Consider the following 14,462-nt stretch of genomic DNA (forward strand, 5'->3'; position numbering starts at 1 on the left):
TTCGCTGTTAATCGGAGACACAACTACAGACTGGGCAAAACTCGAGACTCGACTCGACTATTCAGCAGTTCGACTCTACACTTGTGCTCTGTTGAATCCATAAAAGCTCTTAAACACCTACACAGTAAGTTTAAAGCGAAGTGAAATTAACAGCTCAAGGCAAGTTATAACAGGCCAACAAGCTTATAGCTGCATCTCGAGCTGCATACCACGAGTTGCACGCTATTAGAATATCCGGAATTATTCGGAAATTCACGGACTTTAATCAACCAAAAGATTCCAGATTCCAAGGCAAGATTCCAGATTTTGTGCGAGATTCCGAGGGATTCCAAATGACTTGTACGGGATTCCAGCCCGTGACGGACCCCTCGGACACAATATTAGCGCATGACGCTTTGCATTGCAAGGACTTGGAAAACCGCAGTACAGGAAATTGCATTGTCTTTGCAACTACCGGCCATGCGCGGTTTGAGTATGCGCGTGTTTGAATAATAAAATTCGTGCAATACAGGGTTTTGGTATTTGCTAACTAGTGATGATCCTACCATTCCTGGTATACTTGCTGTAAAAGTGTGTATAATTCCGGTTATGCAATGATTTAACTGACGCGGAATTGAACGGCTTCGATACCATACCCGGTATTGCGCGCGTTTTATTATTCAAAACACGCGCATACTCAAACCGCGCATGGCCGGTTGTTGCAAAGACAATGCAATTTTCTGTATTTAGAATAATTGATGACACATGCGTATTTTATTGTCAGCCACACCCATCTTTTGTTTTTAACGAGATATGGCTTCCAGTGATGATTTTCAAAGTCTAGTTCTGAAGAGAGTTACCAAACTAGATCACAAGGAACTGGGACGAGGAGCCTATGGGAGAGTTTACGCTGTCAAATATTGTGGAACGATATGTGCCGCGAAAGAGATCCACTCCATTCTGGTAGAAGAAGTGGGAGACGTGGAAATGAGACGAACAGTGGAATCGTTTATGAAGGAGTGCCGCCAATGCAGTACATTACGTCATCCAAACGTCATACAATTCCTAGGTGTTTATTATCCATCTGTGGGGGCGGGCGGTGTACAGGGAATGATGCGGCTACCAGTAATGGTTATGGAGATGATGGCGGATAGCTCGACCTCACTGGTGAATAAACATGAGAAGATTCGTGTCCATATAAAATTTTCAATTGTCCATGACGTCTCTCTTGGCCTGTGCTACCTTCACAATCACGACCCTCCCATCATCCATCGAGACCTCTCCCCCAATACTGTCTTATTGATGGCACATCATGTAGCAAAGATCAGTGATCTTGGAGTGGCCAAGGTGATAAAGGCTGATAGTAGAAAGACAATGACTAAAGCTCCAGGAACTGTTGACTTCATGCCACCTGAATCACTAACAAAACGACCAGAATATGGCCCTCCCATGGATGTGTTTTCTTTTGCTGGAATAGTCCTCCACACATTTACCCAAGAGTGGCCTAGTCCATCTGAGCAAGTTCAGTTTGATCGCACCACAAGAAAGAGAATGGCCTTGTCTGAAGTTGAGCGTCGTCAGCAGTACCTGGACAAAATGAGGGCAGAGGCTGAAGTATTGAGGCTACTAGTGGAGGAGTGTCTGGATGATGATCCTGCTGTGAGGCCGACCATAACAGTTGTCTGTGAGAGGATCCAAGTGAGCAAGGATGTTTACATGAAGGAGTCCTCACAAGATGTCATCTCTCTACAGCAACAAGTGGAGCATGCAGCAGAAGACTGAGAATGATCAGTTGAGAAGAGAAAATAGGCAGGTGAAGACAGAAAAGGCTCGAGAAATCAACCAGCTGAAAACAGAAAATGACCAGTTGAAATTTGAAGTTGACCAGTTGAACCAATAACTGGTGAGTATTGTTTGCTTTGTTATCATTACCATATATGGCATTGTTATCTTAGTCCTCCACAAGGAGTGTACCAACACAAGTAGCCAGTCAACTTAACAGAGTAACTTTAGGAGGACCAACATCAAAGACATCAAAATTGAAAATAGTAAGTCACTAATGTTAGTACATACTCTATGGGAACTCTGAATGTCATGTGTGGAGGATAAAGTTTATACTCATGTTAACCCATAACCATTCAATACTACACTTAAATACTGTCATTTACCAATATCAACTGATCATGGTATAATGCAGAGTAATATGGTCACCTGTCTAACCCACTACAACCAGCTATAGCCAATCAGCCAACTTTAAATTTCTAAATATTTTGCTTATGACCTGCCACCTATTGGGGTGAAATTTTTGTTGACTAGATTACTGACATCAAAAAGTGTTACCAAAGAATGGTAACAACTTGTAGTTCAGTTTATAATAGATTTTTGTGTCCATTACCAGCTATATGTGTAAGTGATAGATCTTGTATGTTATTTAGCTACTTACAAATATCATTATCCACTCAGGAGGCACCTCCATTAATGCCAGCACTTACCAGTGGCAGGCACCACATAAAATGGACTCAGCTGTCCAATCTTCCTGCTCCAATGTATGATGCATATGTCACAGTACAAGACAAGAAGGTCTATGTTGCTGGGGATAGTCCAGTTGATGATGCTCAACATCAAGTATATGTCTATGATGTCAACACTGACCATTGGGATCAGTTACCTCCCTCAGGTCACCATGGTGGTATTCCTCACATCATTGGTGGAAAGTTAGCTATTATTGGTGGAGGTCTGTCTGCTACTAAGATGGTGACCAATAAAGTTTCTACATTTGATGAAACTAGCCAAACTTGGACATCTCATTATCCTGACCTTCTCTCAGTTAGGGTTAGACCAGGGGTGGTCACTCACCTGGAGCATGTTATTGTTGCTGGGGGACAAAAGTTTGTTAACAATGCACTAGTAGTACAAGATGATATTGAAGTCCTCAACTGGATGAAGAATTCTGATTGGCAGAAAGTGTCCATTAATCTTCCTGTGCCAATGACTGTCTTTACACCCATTATTACTGATGATCATTTACTAATAGTGGGTTATGTTGGTGCTAACAAAAAAGGTGACAGAAGAGCATACGAGATACCTGTTAATGATATCACAAGATCATGTGACCAAAAACAAACCAGTGACACACCCACCAAATGGATTACACTGACTGATGCCACTCACTGGTATACAGCCCTAGTCCCCAGCTCATCCCCACCAGTGGTAGTTGGTGGACAAGTTGGTGGTAAACCAACATCAGATATTAAGATGTATGATGACTCTAGCAAATCATGGAAGAACATTTCATCATTATCATCAGCTAGATCACAAGTAGCTATAGCAGCAGTCAACAACAATGCCATTATAGTCATTGGAGGATATACTAAAGGAGGGAGTGAGGATACTGCTAAATCATCCAGTCTTACTACAGTGGAACTGGGACAAGCTCAACTAATACACTAACTACTAGAGGGTAACATTGTATAACTACTGTATATCTTTGTATGGTGTGTGTCAACGTTGAAACCGGGTCACTACTGCTGACCCGGATGTGACCCGGATTGACCCGGATGTGACCCGGATTAATTAAAGCCGAGACGTGTTTCGGCTAGTCTCGGGTGAGCGAACGAGTCTACATTTTGAGCGTTCGATTCGTGTCGAGTAAATATTGCAACTTCAGCCTAGCTGTAGGTTGAAGACCAAAAAAAAAAAAAAAAAAAAGGTCTTCACCTACTGACAATAGCTACCCCTCACCATAGATATCCTCAGTTTCGTGCTACATACTGCACTTACTAACAAATAGGCGTGGCTGAGCATATGTTGGTAATGCGATAAGTGGGCGTGGCTCACGAAAGAGCTACGCGATAGTGTTTATAAGTTCCACGTCGTCAAACGAACAATTTCGTTTCTCACGTGATCCAATCCGGGTCAGACCCGGATAAATTGTAAACCGGGTCAGACCCGGATGACCCGGAGAAAATGTGACCCGGATGACCCGACCCGGTTTCAACGCTGGTGTGTGTACACCACTAATAAGCATACACTGATATTTATTTGTATGAAAACTTATTGTGTTATTTTATTATACTTAATAAAACATTTTACATGCACACAAAACAAGGTGCACACAATGGTGTTATTATATCACATGAAATAGTAGCAGGATATGAGGGAACTGACAAAACTACTGATCAATTACAACACATTCATAACTGTACACAACTCGTGATCCTCAGAAATAAACCCCAAAGATCCTGAAATTTGTTGATCCACAACAATTACATACATACATACAGGTGTACCTCAAAATTTGTATATAATACATGGTATACACAAATCAGTCCAGTCACACCACATGCAATGGTACAATAATTTTGGTTACCTATTTAATCCCATTATTTCTTAATAGTCTATAAATAGAGCGAACTTGGAGAATTCACTTTAGAGAACTACACCACAATTAACATGGAGCCTTAATTTGTGTTACTAAAACTGTACACCCATGACTGTGGTGTGTACTAAACTACTGTACTTTATAATTAGTTGACAAAGTAAATATTTCTTGTTTAAGTTGATGTCTTTCTTTGTTATGCTCCAGCCCCAGTTTCTCTTTAACTACAAACTCTCTTTCCTTCTCTTCCAGCTGACATCTTACTATAGTTGTTCACACTTGTCCATTTCCTCTTTCCAACAGTTCTGTCAGTTCTCCCACTTCTTGTAGTTTTTGTTCCCTCAAAGTGTGAGTGTTATTATCAATGTTATATTAGAGTAGTTGAACAGAGCTCTATATAAATGAATGAACATTTCTATGATTGAATTGGCACACAATTAAGTGTTTGGATAATGGAGGTCCAACTGTAGCAATTTTATGTTTGATTAGAGATTATAGAAAAAGTAGTGTAACAAAGGACGTATACTACAGTGCACCTGCAAATATACGAGTGGACATTAAATCGCTCTAGCCATGACAGAATTAGCGATTAAATGTCCATTAGTATTTTTGCAGGTGAAAGTAACATCCCTTGTTTCAGTACTTTTATTTCTACTGAACAATCTTAAAATTCTAATTTTTCTTGTACAGCATTTTTATAACATGTTACCGGGCCTGCGAAAACAGGGCATGTGGGCACATAAAATTTACCTAATTTTTCAAACTTTTATTACTTATAACTTCATCATGCTATAAGTGGTCATGCAATTTTCAGGCCTAAGTTAAAATTTAATTGACTTTATAATACAAGTTACAGAGTGTAAGTATTCTGTTCCAATACTGAGAAGTCTCCTTTGTTTAACAGGACGTAGTTTTTGCCCACATACCCTGTTTTCGCAGGCCTAGTCACAAACATAATCATAGTGAAGCTATGCATACTGTATCAAAAGAAAGAATGATATTAGACATACCATAAACTTAATATTTTTGGCCATTATGCTTCGTTTTCAGCTGTTACACAGCATTTCAAATGAAGAAGCGCCAATCTAGTAACTATGGAAAATTAGGATGATAAAGGTGGTAGCTATTCAGCAAAGCCAAAGCATACTGCTGCAAATTGACACTTGTCAGCAAAAGAAGTAGGACACAAAGGAGGATAAAGGCAATCCATAAACATACCTGTCAAGCTGAAGTGACATCAAACAGTGAAAAAATCAAGCCTATAGCCTTAGCCATTATTGAGTTACACTTGTTCTGAAAGAAACACTAAGTTTATAGTGTCAGCAGAAAATTTCACTAAATAAAAAAATAAATTAATACTATGAAAATTGTGTAACAACCTGTCGGAAGCATTTTGAAGGCACTTTTGGGCTTGACTATACCTCACCACTACTGTCAAGGTGCCGTGAAGATATTGTGAGGCTGGTTTCGGATACTTTCGCTAGCTGTGCATGCATAATTTGACTTTAAATTAAAATTAAACATTTGAGATTGACGTTAAGGACAATTTAACAAACTGGGTATAGACTTAAGCTCGGTGACATTAAGTATGCCATAGGAAAATTTTTAATTAGACCACATGAATTTTATGGTTGTGTTTGCAGTTTAAACCTGGAAAGTTTTTATGTATTCAACACTCAGAGATAGAATCTGAGGACATATTAAATAGTTTTGTATGTCAATTTAAAGTAAGTCTACAATGCAGTATAGTCACTCACAATTTTAATGGGAGTTTGAGATTTTAAGTGGGAAGTCCCTCCCCTACAACAGCCCTAGAGTAAACACTAGCTTCACCTCTTAACCCTTTATCCTGCTCCTGATTCTGTACCAGCAGAAGCAACTATATATAAGTAGTCTATATCAATCAATTCCTAAAATGTTTAAAATGTCAGCTTTAAAGATATCTTGAAGATAATTTTTACTAGCCTCAGGGTACATAATTTTCTGGGAAGCATGCCCCCAGACCCCCCTGTGGATGTAACAGAAAATTTGGAAACCTGTCATCAAAATTCCTGGAGCCGCTATTGATAATCATGCACATTTACATTTCCAGAGCATAGCAACACTAGACAGCATCTAGCAAATAAAAAAAGCTCAAGTTGTTTTAGCTAGAAACTGAGCTAACATTCTGCTACACTGTCACACTATCAAATTCCCAATAAACACCAAACAATTTCCTTTCCACTGCAAGATGTTTATCGTGGTACACTGATGTTTGAACAGGAAGTGTGATGGCTTTAGTTAACGAAGTAAGCATATCAAAATTGTGTGTGAAAGTATCAAAAATGTGGTGAAGTCAATGCAGGCACTTGTAAAATACTAGCTTGAAATTTCTCATAAGCAGGATAAACCAGAGTTGTTGTACAAATGTGCATAGTAATCTAAAAAAAGTATGGCTAGATGACTTGCACAGAGTTAATTTCATTGAAACAACACCATATGTATAATATATATTTGGTCAGTTCCAGTACCCATGATAAGGAAAGTTACATCTTCCTCACAGCATGACAATACAGCCAATTGTCCACTCAGTCTATTCTGTAAGTTTAAATAACCTTTGCTATCTGAGAGATGTTTTGCACAATTTCAGGGACTTCAAACATATTGAGATTCACAAGATTGTAAAAGGCTTGATTCAAATCCTGCCAGTAACACAGTTTTTAAAATTAAACCTTTTGGGTACTACTTGGTTGCGGTCTTATGTAGAGATTGGGTATCATTAAGTACTGAGGTTTATATCTCTTAAAATCACGTGATGTAGGGCGTGACAGCGTAATGTTGTGGTTAGCATGGTGTACGCAGTTATGCATCAAAGCTTACGCTCATGCATCATGCAGGTGTAATGTGGTTCGATCACTACTGCAAATGTCAGTATTGCTGATGTATGCAATATTAAAATGTTCACCATTCAGACTAGTAGAGATGATGTGATGAAATGAAAATGTTTCCATTCACCAAATACACAAGGGTTGTGTGGGACTATACTTCATGTATACTTCATCTGGCCACATGTATCCATAGTAAACCATAGGATTCCTCAATAACAAAAACTCAAAATCAACACTCATGACACAGCCTTAAATGACTAAGCACAACTATAGTAGTCTGGCAACTATTTCAAATGTTTTAGAACTTGAACAAGTGTAGCCAGCTATCATACATAGTCACTCTCCACATTCCTGATTCCCCCAAAGGAGAAATCCTAGAATAAACCCTGAGAGGTGCTATGTGAAGTTTGAAGCATACAACAGACATGGATACCATTCTAGGGGAATGCCCCCAGGATATAAAGTTTCACATCTTACAGTAAGAGAAGCCATATTTTCTCACCACATGGTGACATGGTTGTATACTCACTCAGTCTATCCTGCAAACACCAAAAGAATCCAAGGCAGTATGTATGCTATCTGGCTAGTGAAATAATATTTTGGGATGTCAGCAATCTCTTCCACCAAAAGTAGCTGCAGATCCATTTGATCCAGTTTGGTGTTAGTGGTCAAGCAGTGGGACGGTGTAAAATTCACAGAATAATTTGCTGACACCGACCACATATCGTACAGTCTTGGGTTCTTTTCAAATGTGCACAATAGACTGAGTGAACATCCAATTTCATCATTATGCTGTGAGGAAGCTCTACTAGCAGATTGTCCACTATAACATCATTCCATTGTTATTAGATGTATATTATGCTTGTTTTCCCTCATCTAGTAGAGCAAATGGTGATGAGGGCGGGAGGTGATTAATCACATACCTGCTATTAGGTATGTGACTGCTCTATTAGAGAATCAGAGTACCCATGCACTCTGAATGGAAGGACTCCTTATTTACCTTTTTATATGCACAGCTAATACATTTACTTAATCCTGTGTCTCTCTATCATAAAATAGTGCATTCACGTGATCTATAATCAAACAATTAAAATTTGATGTAGGTACTTGAAAACTGATGCAGGCAGTGACAGGCAACAAGGAAGCTATACAGGTAGTCAAGGGCAGGGGAAGAGGAGACACCTTTATTTAGGAGGGTTGGGGTGTAGCTAGGCTTATCTAGGAGATGACATGTCTTACCCCCCTTTCATATGGTCACTTTAAACCAGGTTGAACCCACATTCAACCCGGGTTAACGTGTTCATATGACCACTATAACCAGGTTGAACCCGGAAGTCATAACTGAGTTCAACCCTACAAAGGAGTAGGGTTGAACTCAGGTTGAACTCAGTTTATGGCTTCAAAAGCGAGTTGCGGTTTTTAATGAATACATAAAATGCATAGAAGACAATTATCACTCATTGAATACCATCATGTGATGATTGCTTGTGAACAGAAACTGGGTTGAATGTGGGTTACTCAACCCGGGTTGAATCCACTTTTGGGTGGCCATATGAAAAGGGTTAGTGTGCAAACCACACTAGCATGCCAATCTAGGGGAGTCTGGGGGCATTCCCCCAGGAAATTTTGAAAATTAGGCTCCCTGAGATCTGGGGGTGATTTAAGCATTTTATCAAAATACTATTAATAGTTTGACTGTTGTATAAGGGTGACTGTTCTATTAGGGTATCTTGATCTTGAGGCATTTATATTAGTATCCAGTGGACCTATAAAGGGTCTGGGGGCATGCCACCCTCCCTCCAGGAAATTTTTGAGATTAGACTCTCAAAATTGAATCTGAGTGTTAGCAGTCACCATTAGGGTGACTGCTGATTTGATTGATTGATTTGATTGATTGATTTGATTTGATTGATAAATTACCCTCTGACAATCGGCAACTAGCATTCTTCCCTGCCAGAGCAGCATACAATACAGACAAATACACATAGTTAGCTAACAGATACAAAACTTAACACATGGATACAAACAAATACATGGACACAAATACAAAACAAAACAAAATCAACAATGTTAAGGTAAATTACAAAGGTGATTGAACAAATTACATGAAAACAGAAAAGAACGACTGTTGTTAATAGCAACAGTAAAATTCTCTTCATTAGGTAATCCGTTCCACCATTGTGAGGTCCAGTAACAAAAATGTCTGTGAAAATGTTAAATGGTATCTAGGCAGATTAGCAAAGTAAGACCATGTTCTAGTACACTGAAACCTCTCTAATCCGATACCTCTGTAATCCAGAATACTGTATAGGGGAAAACCTTGGCGGAGAAAACTTTGGTGAATTTGGCAATGTTACAAATTTGTTAAAGTTTAACTTGCCAATTACTCGTAGCGCCTGAGATTACCATCTTCATAGCTAAAGACTGAGATCGAATTCGCCAAAGTTTATTTTGCTAAATGGAGGTTAATAGCTTAACTGTGGTTAGCACAAAAAGAATCACGCACGCCTCCAGCCAGTTACGCACGTGATGCAGAAGGCGCCATTTGTTGGCTCGTGTGATCGAACTTCAACTTGTCGTGCGTAAAAGTGCGAGACGGAGAGCAATGGTATTTCATCTCTACCTCAAACGGAATGATATCGTGATGAATAATAGAATATCAAACTTTTACCCCGTGAACCACAGTGATAACCGCCAGAATGTGACCAGGAAGATTTTCAAGAAAGTTTCCGGCACTAGTTTGATCAATAGTGCTCTAGCCGCGGTGGCACACACAGATCACAACTGATTCTGTTGGTAGATGCTCCAGTATCGTCTCACCGAGTGAGTTATCACCTACCACCGGAAGTCCCCACTAACCAGTCATCGATTTTATACTCATTCTCATAAAAGGGGAATGATAGCTAGGCCTGGTACAGTTGGGGATAGGTGGATTGGCAGCTACATCAGTAGCACTCAAACATCATCTACATCGGTAGCAGTCACATCAGCTACGTCGGTAGCACTCACATCAGCTACGTCGGTAGCACTCACATCAGCTACGTCGGTAGCACTCACATCAGCTACGTCGGTAGCACTCACATCAGCTACGTCGGTAGCACTCACATCAGCTACGTCGGTAGCACTCACATCAGCTACGTCGGTAGCACTCAAACATCAGCTACTTCAGTAGCACTCACATCAGTAGCACTCAAACATCAGCTACGTCGGTAGCACTCAAACACCAGCTATGTCGGTAGCACTCAAACATCAGCTACGTTGGCAGCACTCAAATACCAGCTACGTCGGTAGCACTCAAACATCAGCTACGTCAGTAGCACTCACATCAGCTACGTTGGTAGCACTCAAACATCAGCTACATTAATTGGTAGTAGCACTCAAACATCAACTACATCGGTAGTAGTACTCAAACATCAGCTACGTTGGCAGCACTCACACATGAGCCACATCAGTAGTACTCAAACCTGAGCTACATCAGTAGCACTCAATATGTCTAGACTTGAGCTGTCAGTAGCACTCAATTTGTTATTAACACCCAGACACGATCTGTCAGTAGCACTCAGACATGAACTATGTTGGTAGCGCTCAAATGAGGTAAGTTGGTACTCAAACATCAGCTACATCTCACAATGTGAGCCATGTTGGTAGCACTCACACATGAGCTACAACGGTAGCACTCAAACATACACTAGCTATGTTGCAAACATGAGCTATGTCAGTAGCAGTCAAACATGAGCTACGTCGGTAGTACCCAAACCTGAGTTACATCAGCAGCACTCAATATGTCAGTAACACCCAGACATGAACTACATCACTAGTAGCCAGACACGTATAGCACCCAGAGATGAGCTATGTTGGTAGCACTCTAATGAGGTAAGTTGGTACTGAAACATGAGCTACATCTCACAGTATGAGCTATGTCAGTAGCACTTAAACACTCAAACTGAACTACTATACATCAGTAGCACTCAGACATAAGCTACATTGGTAATACCCAGACATGAGCTACGTCGGTAGCACCCATACATGAGCTACATCGGTAGCACTCAAATGTGGTAAATTAAAAGCATTTACACATGAGCTATGTTGGTAGCACTCAAACATGAGTCACAACTGTAGAAAAATACATGGGTAGCAGTCACATATGAACTACATTGGTAGCACTCAAACATGAGGTATGTCGGTAATAACCTGAGTGACATCGGTAGCACTCAATATGTCAGTAACACCCAGACATGAGCTGTCAGTAGCACCCAGACATGAGCTACATCAGTAGCTGTAGCCAGACATGAGCTATGTTGGTAGCACTCAAGTTGGTACTCAAACATGAGCTACATCTCACAATGTGAGCCATGTCGGTAGCACTCACACAGCATAAGCTACGCCGGTAGCATTCAAACATGAGCTACATTGGTAGCACTCAAATGTGGTAAGTTAAAAGCATTTACACATGAGCTATGTTGGTAGCACTCAAACATGAGTCACAACTGTAGAAAAATACATGGGTAGCAGTCACATATGAACTACATTGGTAGCACTGAAACATGAGGTACGTCGGTAATAACCTGAGTGACATCGGTAGCACTCAATATGTCAGTAACACCCAGACATGAGCTGTCAGTAGCACCCAGACATGAGCTACATCAGTAGCTGTAGCCAGACATGAGCTATGTTGGTAGCACTCAAGTTGGTACTCAAACATGAGCTACATCTCACAACGTGAGCCATGTCGGTAGCCGGTAGCATTCAAACATGAGCTACATTGGTAGCACTCACACATGAGCTATGTCAGCAGCACCGAAACATGAGTTAAGACGGTATAGCACTCAAACGAGCTATGTCAACAGTTCTCAAACATGATCATGAGCTACATGGTAGTACCCAAATCTGAGTTACATTGGTAGCACTCAATATGTTGGTAACACCCAAAATGAGCTATCAGTTGCACTCAGACATGAGCTACATCACTAGTAGCCAGACATGAGCGGCTATAGCACCCAGAAATGAGCTATGTTGCTAGCACCCAAATGAGGTAAGTTGGTACTCAAACATGAGTCTACATCTCACAATACGAGCTATGTCGGTAGCACGTAAACATGAACTACTATACGTCGGTAGCACTCAGGCATGAGCTACATTGGTAGTGCCCAGACATGAGCTACATCGGTAGCACCCATACACGAGCTACATCGGTAGCACCCATAATTAATGTGGTAAGTTAAAAGCTTTCACACATGAGCTATGTCGGTAGCACTCAAACATGAGTTACAACAGTAGAACTACACCATAAACATATTGGTAGCACTCAAGCATGAACTACATCAGTAGCACTCAAAACATGAGCTACATTGCAAACATTCAAGAGTGAGTAGCACTCAAACACAAGCTACATGTACATCAGTAGCACTCAAAAGAGGTATGCTGGTAGCATTCAAACACGAGCTATGTCAGTAGCAAGCAAACATGAGCTACAAACATCAGTAGCACTCAGTATCAGACATGAGCTATCTTGGTAGCACATAAACACGAGCAGTCAGTAGCACTCAAACATTAGCTATACCAATAGCACTCAGACAGGAGCTATGTCAGTAGCACTCAAAAGAGGTAATTATACAAGTCGGTAACACGGGCTACTACACTCAGACATGAGCTATGTTGGTAGCACTCAAACTCAAACATGAGCTACATCAGCAGTACTCAAACATGAGCTACATCAGTAGTATGCAAACATGAGCTACGAACATCAGCAGCACTCAATTTCAGACATGAGCTATGTTTGGTAGCACTCAAACATGAGCTATATTAGTAGCACTCAGACATGAGCTACTTGGTACATAGCACTCAAAAGAGGTAAGCTGGTAACATGAGCTAAATCAGTAGCACTCAGACATGAGCTGTGTTGGTAGCACTCAAACATGATCTACGTCCATGTAACACTCAAACATGGGCTATGTCAGTAACACTCAAACATGAGCTATATCATTAGCATTATGTGGACATGATCATGAGCCATGTTGGTAGTACTCAAACATGCTTACATGAGCTACATCGCTGATGCTCAAACATAAACTACATTGGTAACACTCAGACATGAGCTATATTGATAGTACCCAGACAGGAGCTCCCAGACATGAGCTATGTAAGTCTGTAGCACTCAAATGACGTAAGCTGGTAGCACTCAAATGAGGTAAGCTGGTAGCACTCAAACACGAGCTGCACCAGACATGAACTACATTAGTTGCAGCCACACATGAGTTATGTCAGTAGCACTCAGATGAGGTAAGTTGGCAGCTCTCAAACATGAGTGATGTCAGTAGCAATCACACATGAGTTACGCCAGTAACACTCAAACATGAGCTATGTCGATAGCACTCAACCATGAGCTACATCAGTAAACGTGGGCTACATCCATAGTACTCAAACATGGGCTACATTGGTAGCTCTCAAACATGAATGACGCAACATCAATTCTAGTAAAATTAATGTGATAACTATGTTGGTATCACAGTACAATCATACATCAGCTACCTGACTATCAATCACAGTGAACGTGACCTCTTGTCATCACACATTTACACGACAGCTATACTACATGCATCAGCTGTAGTTGCTACGTCAACAACACTGTACAGTCATTATATTGTTAGCTTCTGACTACATCAGTGCTAAAAAATAAAATGAAAAATGGCACAGCCATAGTACTGCTATACATTACTACCATGCACTGTAGCAACAGCCACACATAAGTTATATTGTTACATAGGAACATGTCACAGCGGAGGTAGTAGAAACTTCAGCAGGGCAGCTACACATCAGCTATATCATCACCTGACTGCATCATGATCAACCAGTAGCACTGTACAGTCTATACTGTTAGCATCAGACTATATCAATTACAATGGAGGTAGCAGAAACATCACCAGTGTAGCCACACACCCTCACTACATCAATTGCAGCTTCAGTGGACATGACAGCTACATCAGTAGCACTGTGCAGTCACATATATCAGGTATATTGTTACATCTGACTGCATCAATTGTAGTAGATGTGACATCTGGCTTTGTCATGATCCTACATCCACACACCAGATAGATTGCTACGAATAATGTACAGCAGAAGTGTCAGGAATTTCAACTGCATACTGAAAACAACGCATTAGTTGCAGACGTAACAGTCATGCCAGGATAGATAATCCTGACCACATCACGATCGCGGCTACACATTAGTTGCGTTATTTG

At 40.6% G+C, this 14,462-nt stretch overlaps 3 protein-coding genes across 10 annotated transcripts in view; 2 read left to right on the forward strand and 1 right to left on the reverse strand.

Annotated features, from left to right (window-relative positions):
* Nucleotides 1–792: 792 nt before the first annotated feature.
* Nucleotides 793–1,761, forward strand: LOC136259297 (uncharacterized). Its single transcript, XM_066052786.1, has one exon. The coding sequence runs from the start codon at nt 793–795 to the stop codon at nt 1,759–1,761; it is 969 nt and encodes a 322-aa protein (XP_065908858.1).
* On the forward strand, nt 1,738–3,635 carry LOC136257379 (uncharacterized). Its single transcript, XM_066050556.1, has 3 exons — nt 1,738–1,882; nt 1,935–2,027; nt 2,443–3,635. Exon 3 carries the CDS (start codon nt 2,458–2,460, stop codon nt 3,427–3,429), a length of 972 nt encoding a protein of 323 aa, XP_065906628.1. The 5' UTR covers nt 1,738–1,882; nt 1,935–2,027; nt 2,443–2,457; the 3' UTR covers nt 3,430–3,635.
* A 444-nt stretch (nt 3,636–4,079) lies between these two features.
* LOC136257381 (uncharacterized) overlaps nt 4,080–14,462 on the reverse strand; it is a 43,843-nt gene continuing 33,460 nt past the window's right edge. For 6 of the 8 annotated variants that reach the window (XR_010701936.1, XR_010701937.1, XR_010701938.1 and 3 more), the window contains one exon: nt 4,081–4,750. The gene's annotated coding sequence lies outside the window, so the exon portion shown is untranslated. Of the gene's footprint in view, nt 4,751–14,462 lie in introns of all 8 variants that reach the window. The other 2 variants (XR_010701940.1, XR_010701939.1) reach the window with 1 other exon arrangement.

The sequence above is a fragment of the Dysidea avara genome, chromosome 6, assembly GCF_963678975.1.
Source record: "Dysidea avara chromosome 6, odDysAvar1.4, whole genome shotgun sequence".
Taxonomy (NCBI): domain Eukaryota; kingdom Metazoa; phylum Porifera; class Demospongiae; order Dictyoceratida; family Dysideidae; genus Dysidea; species Dysidea avara.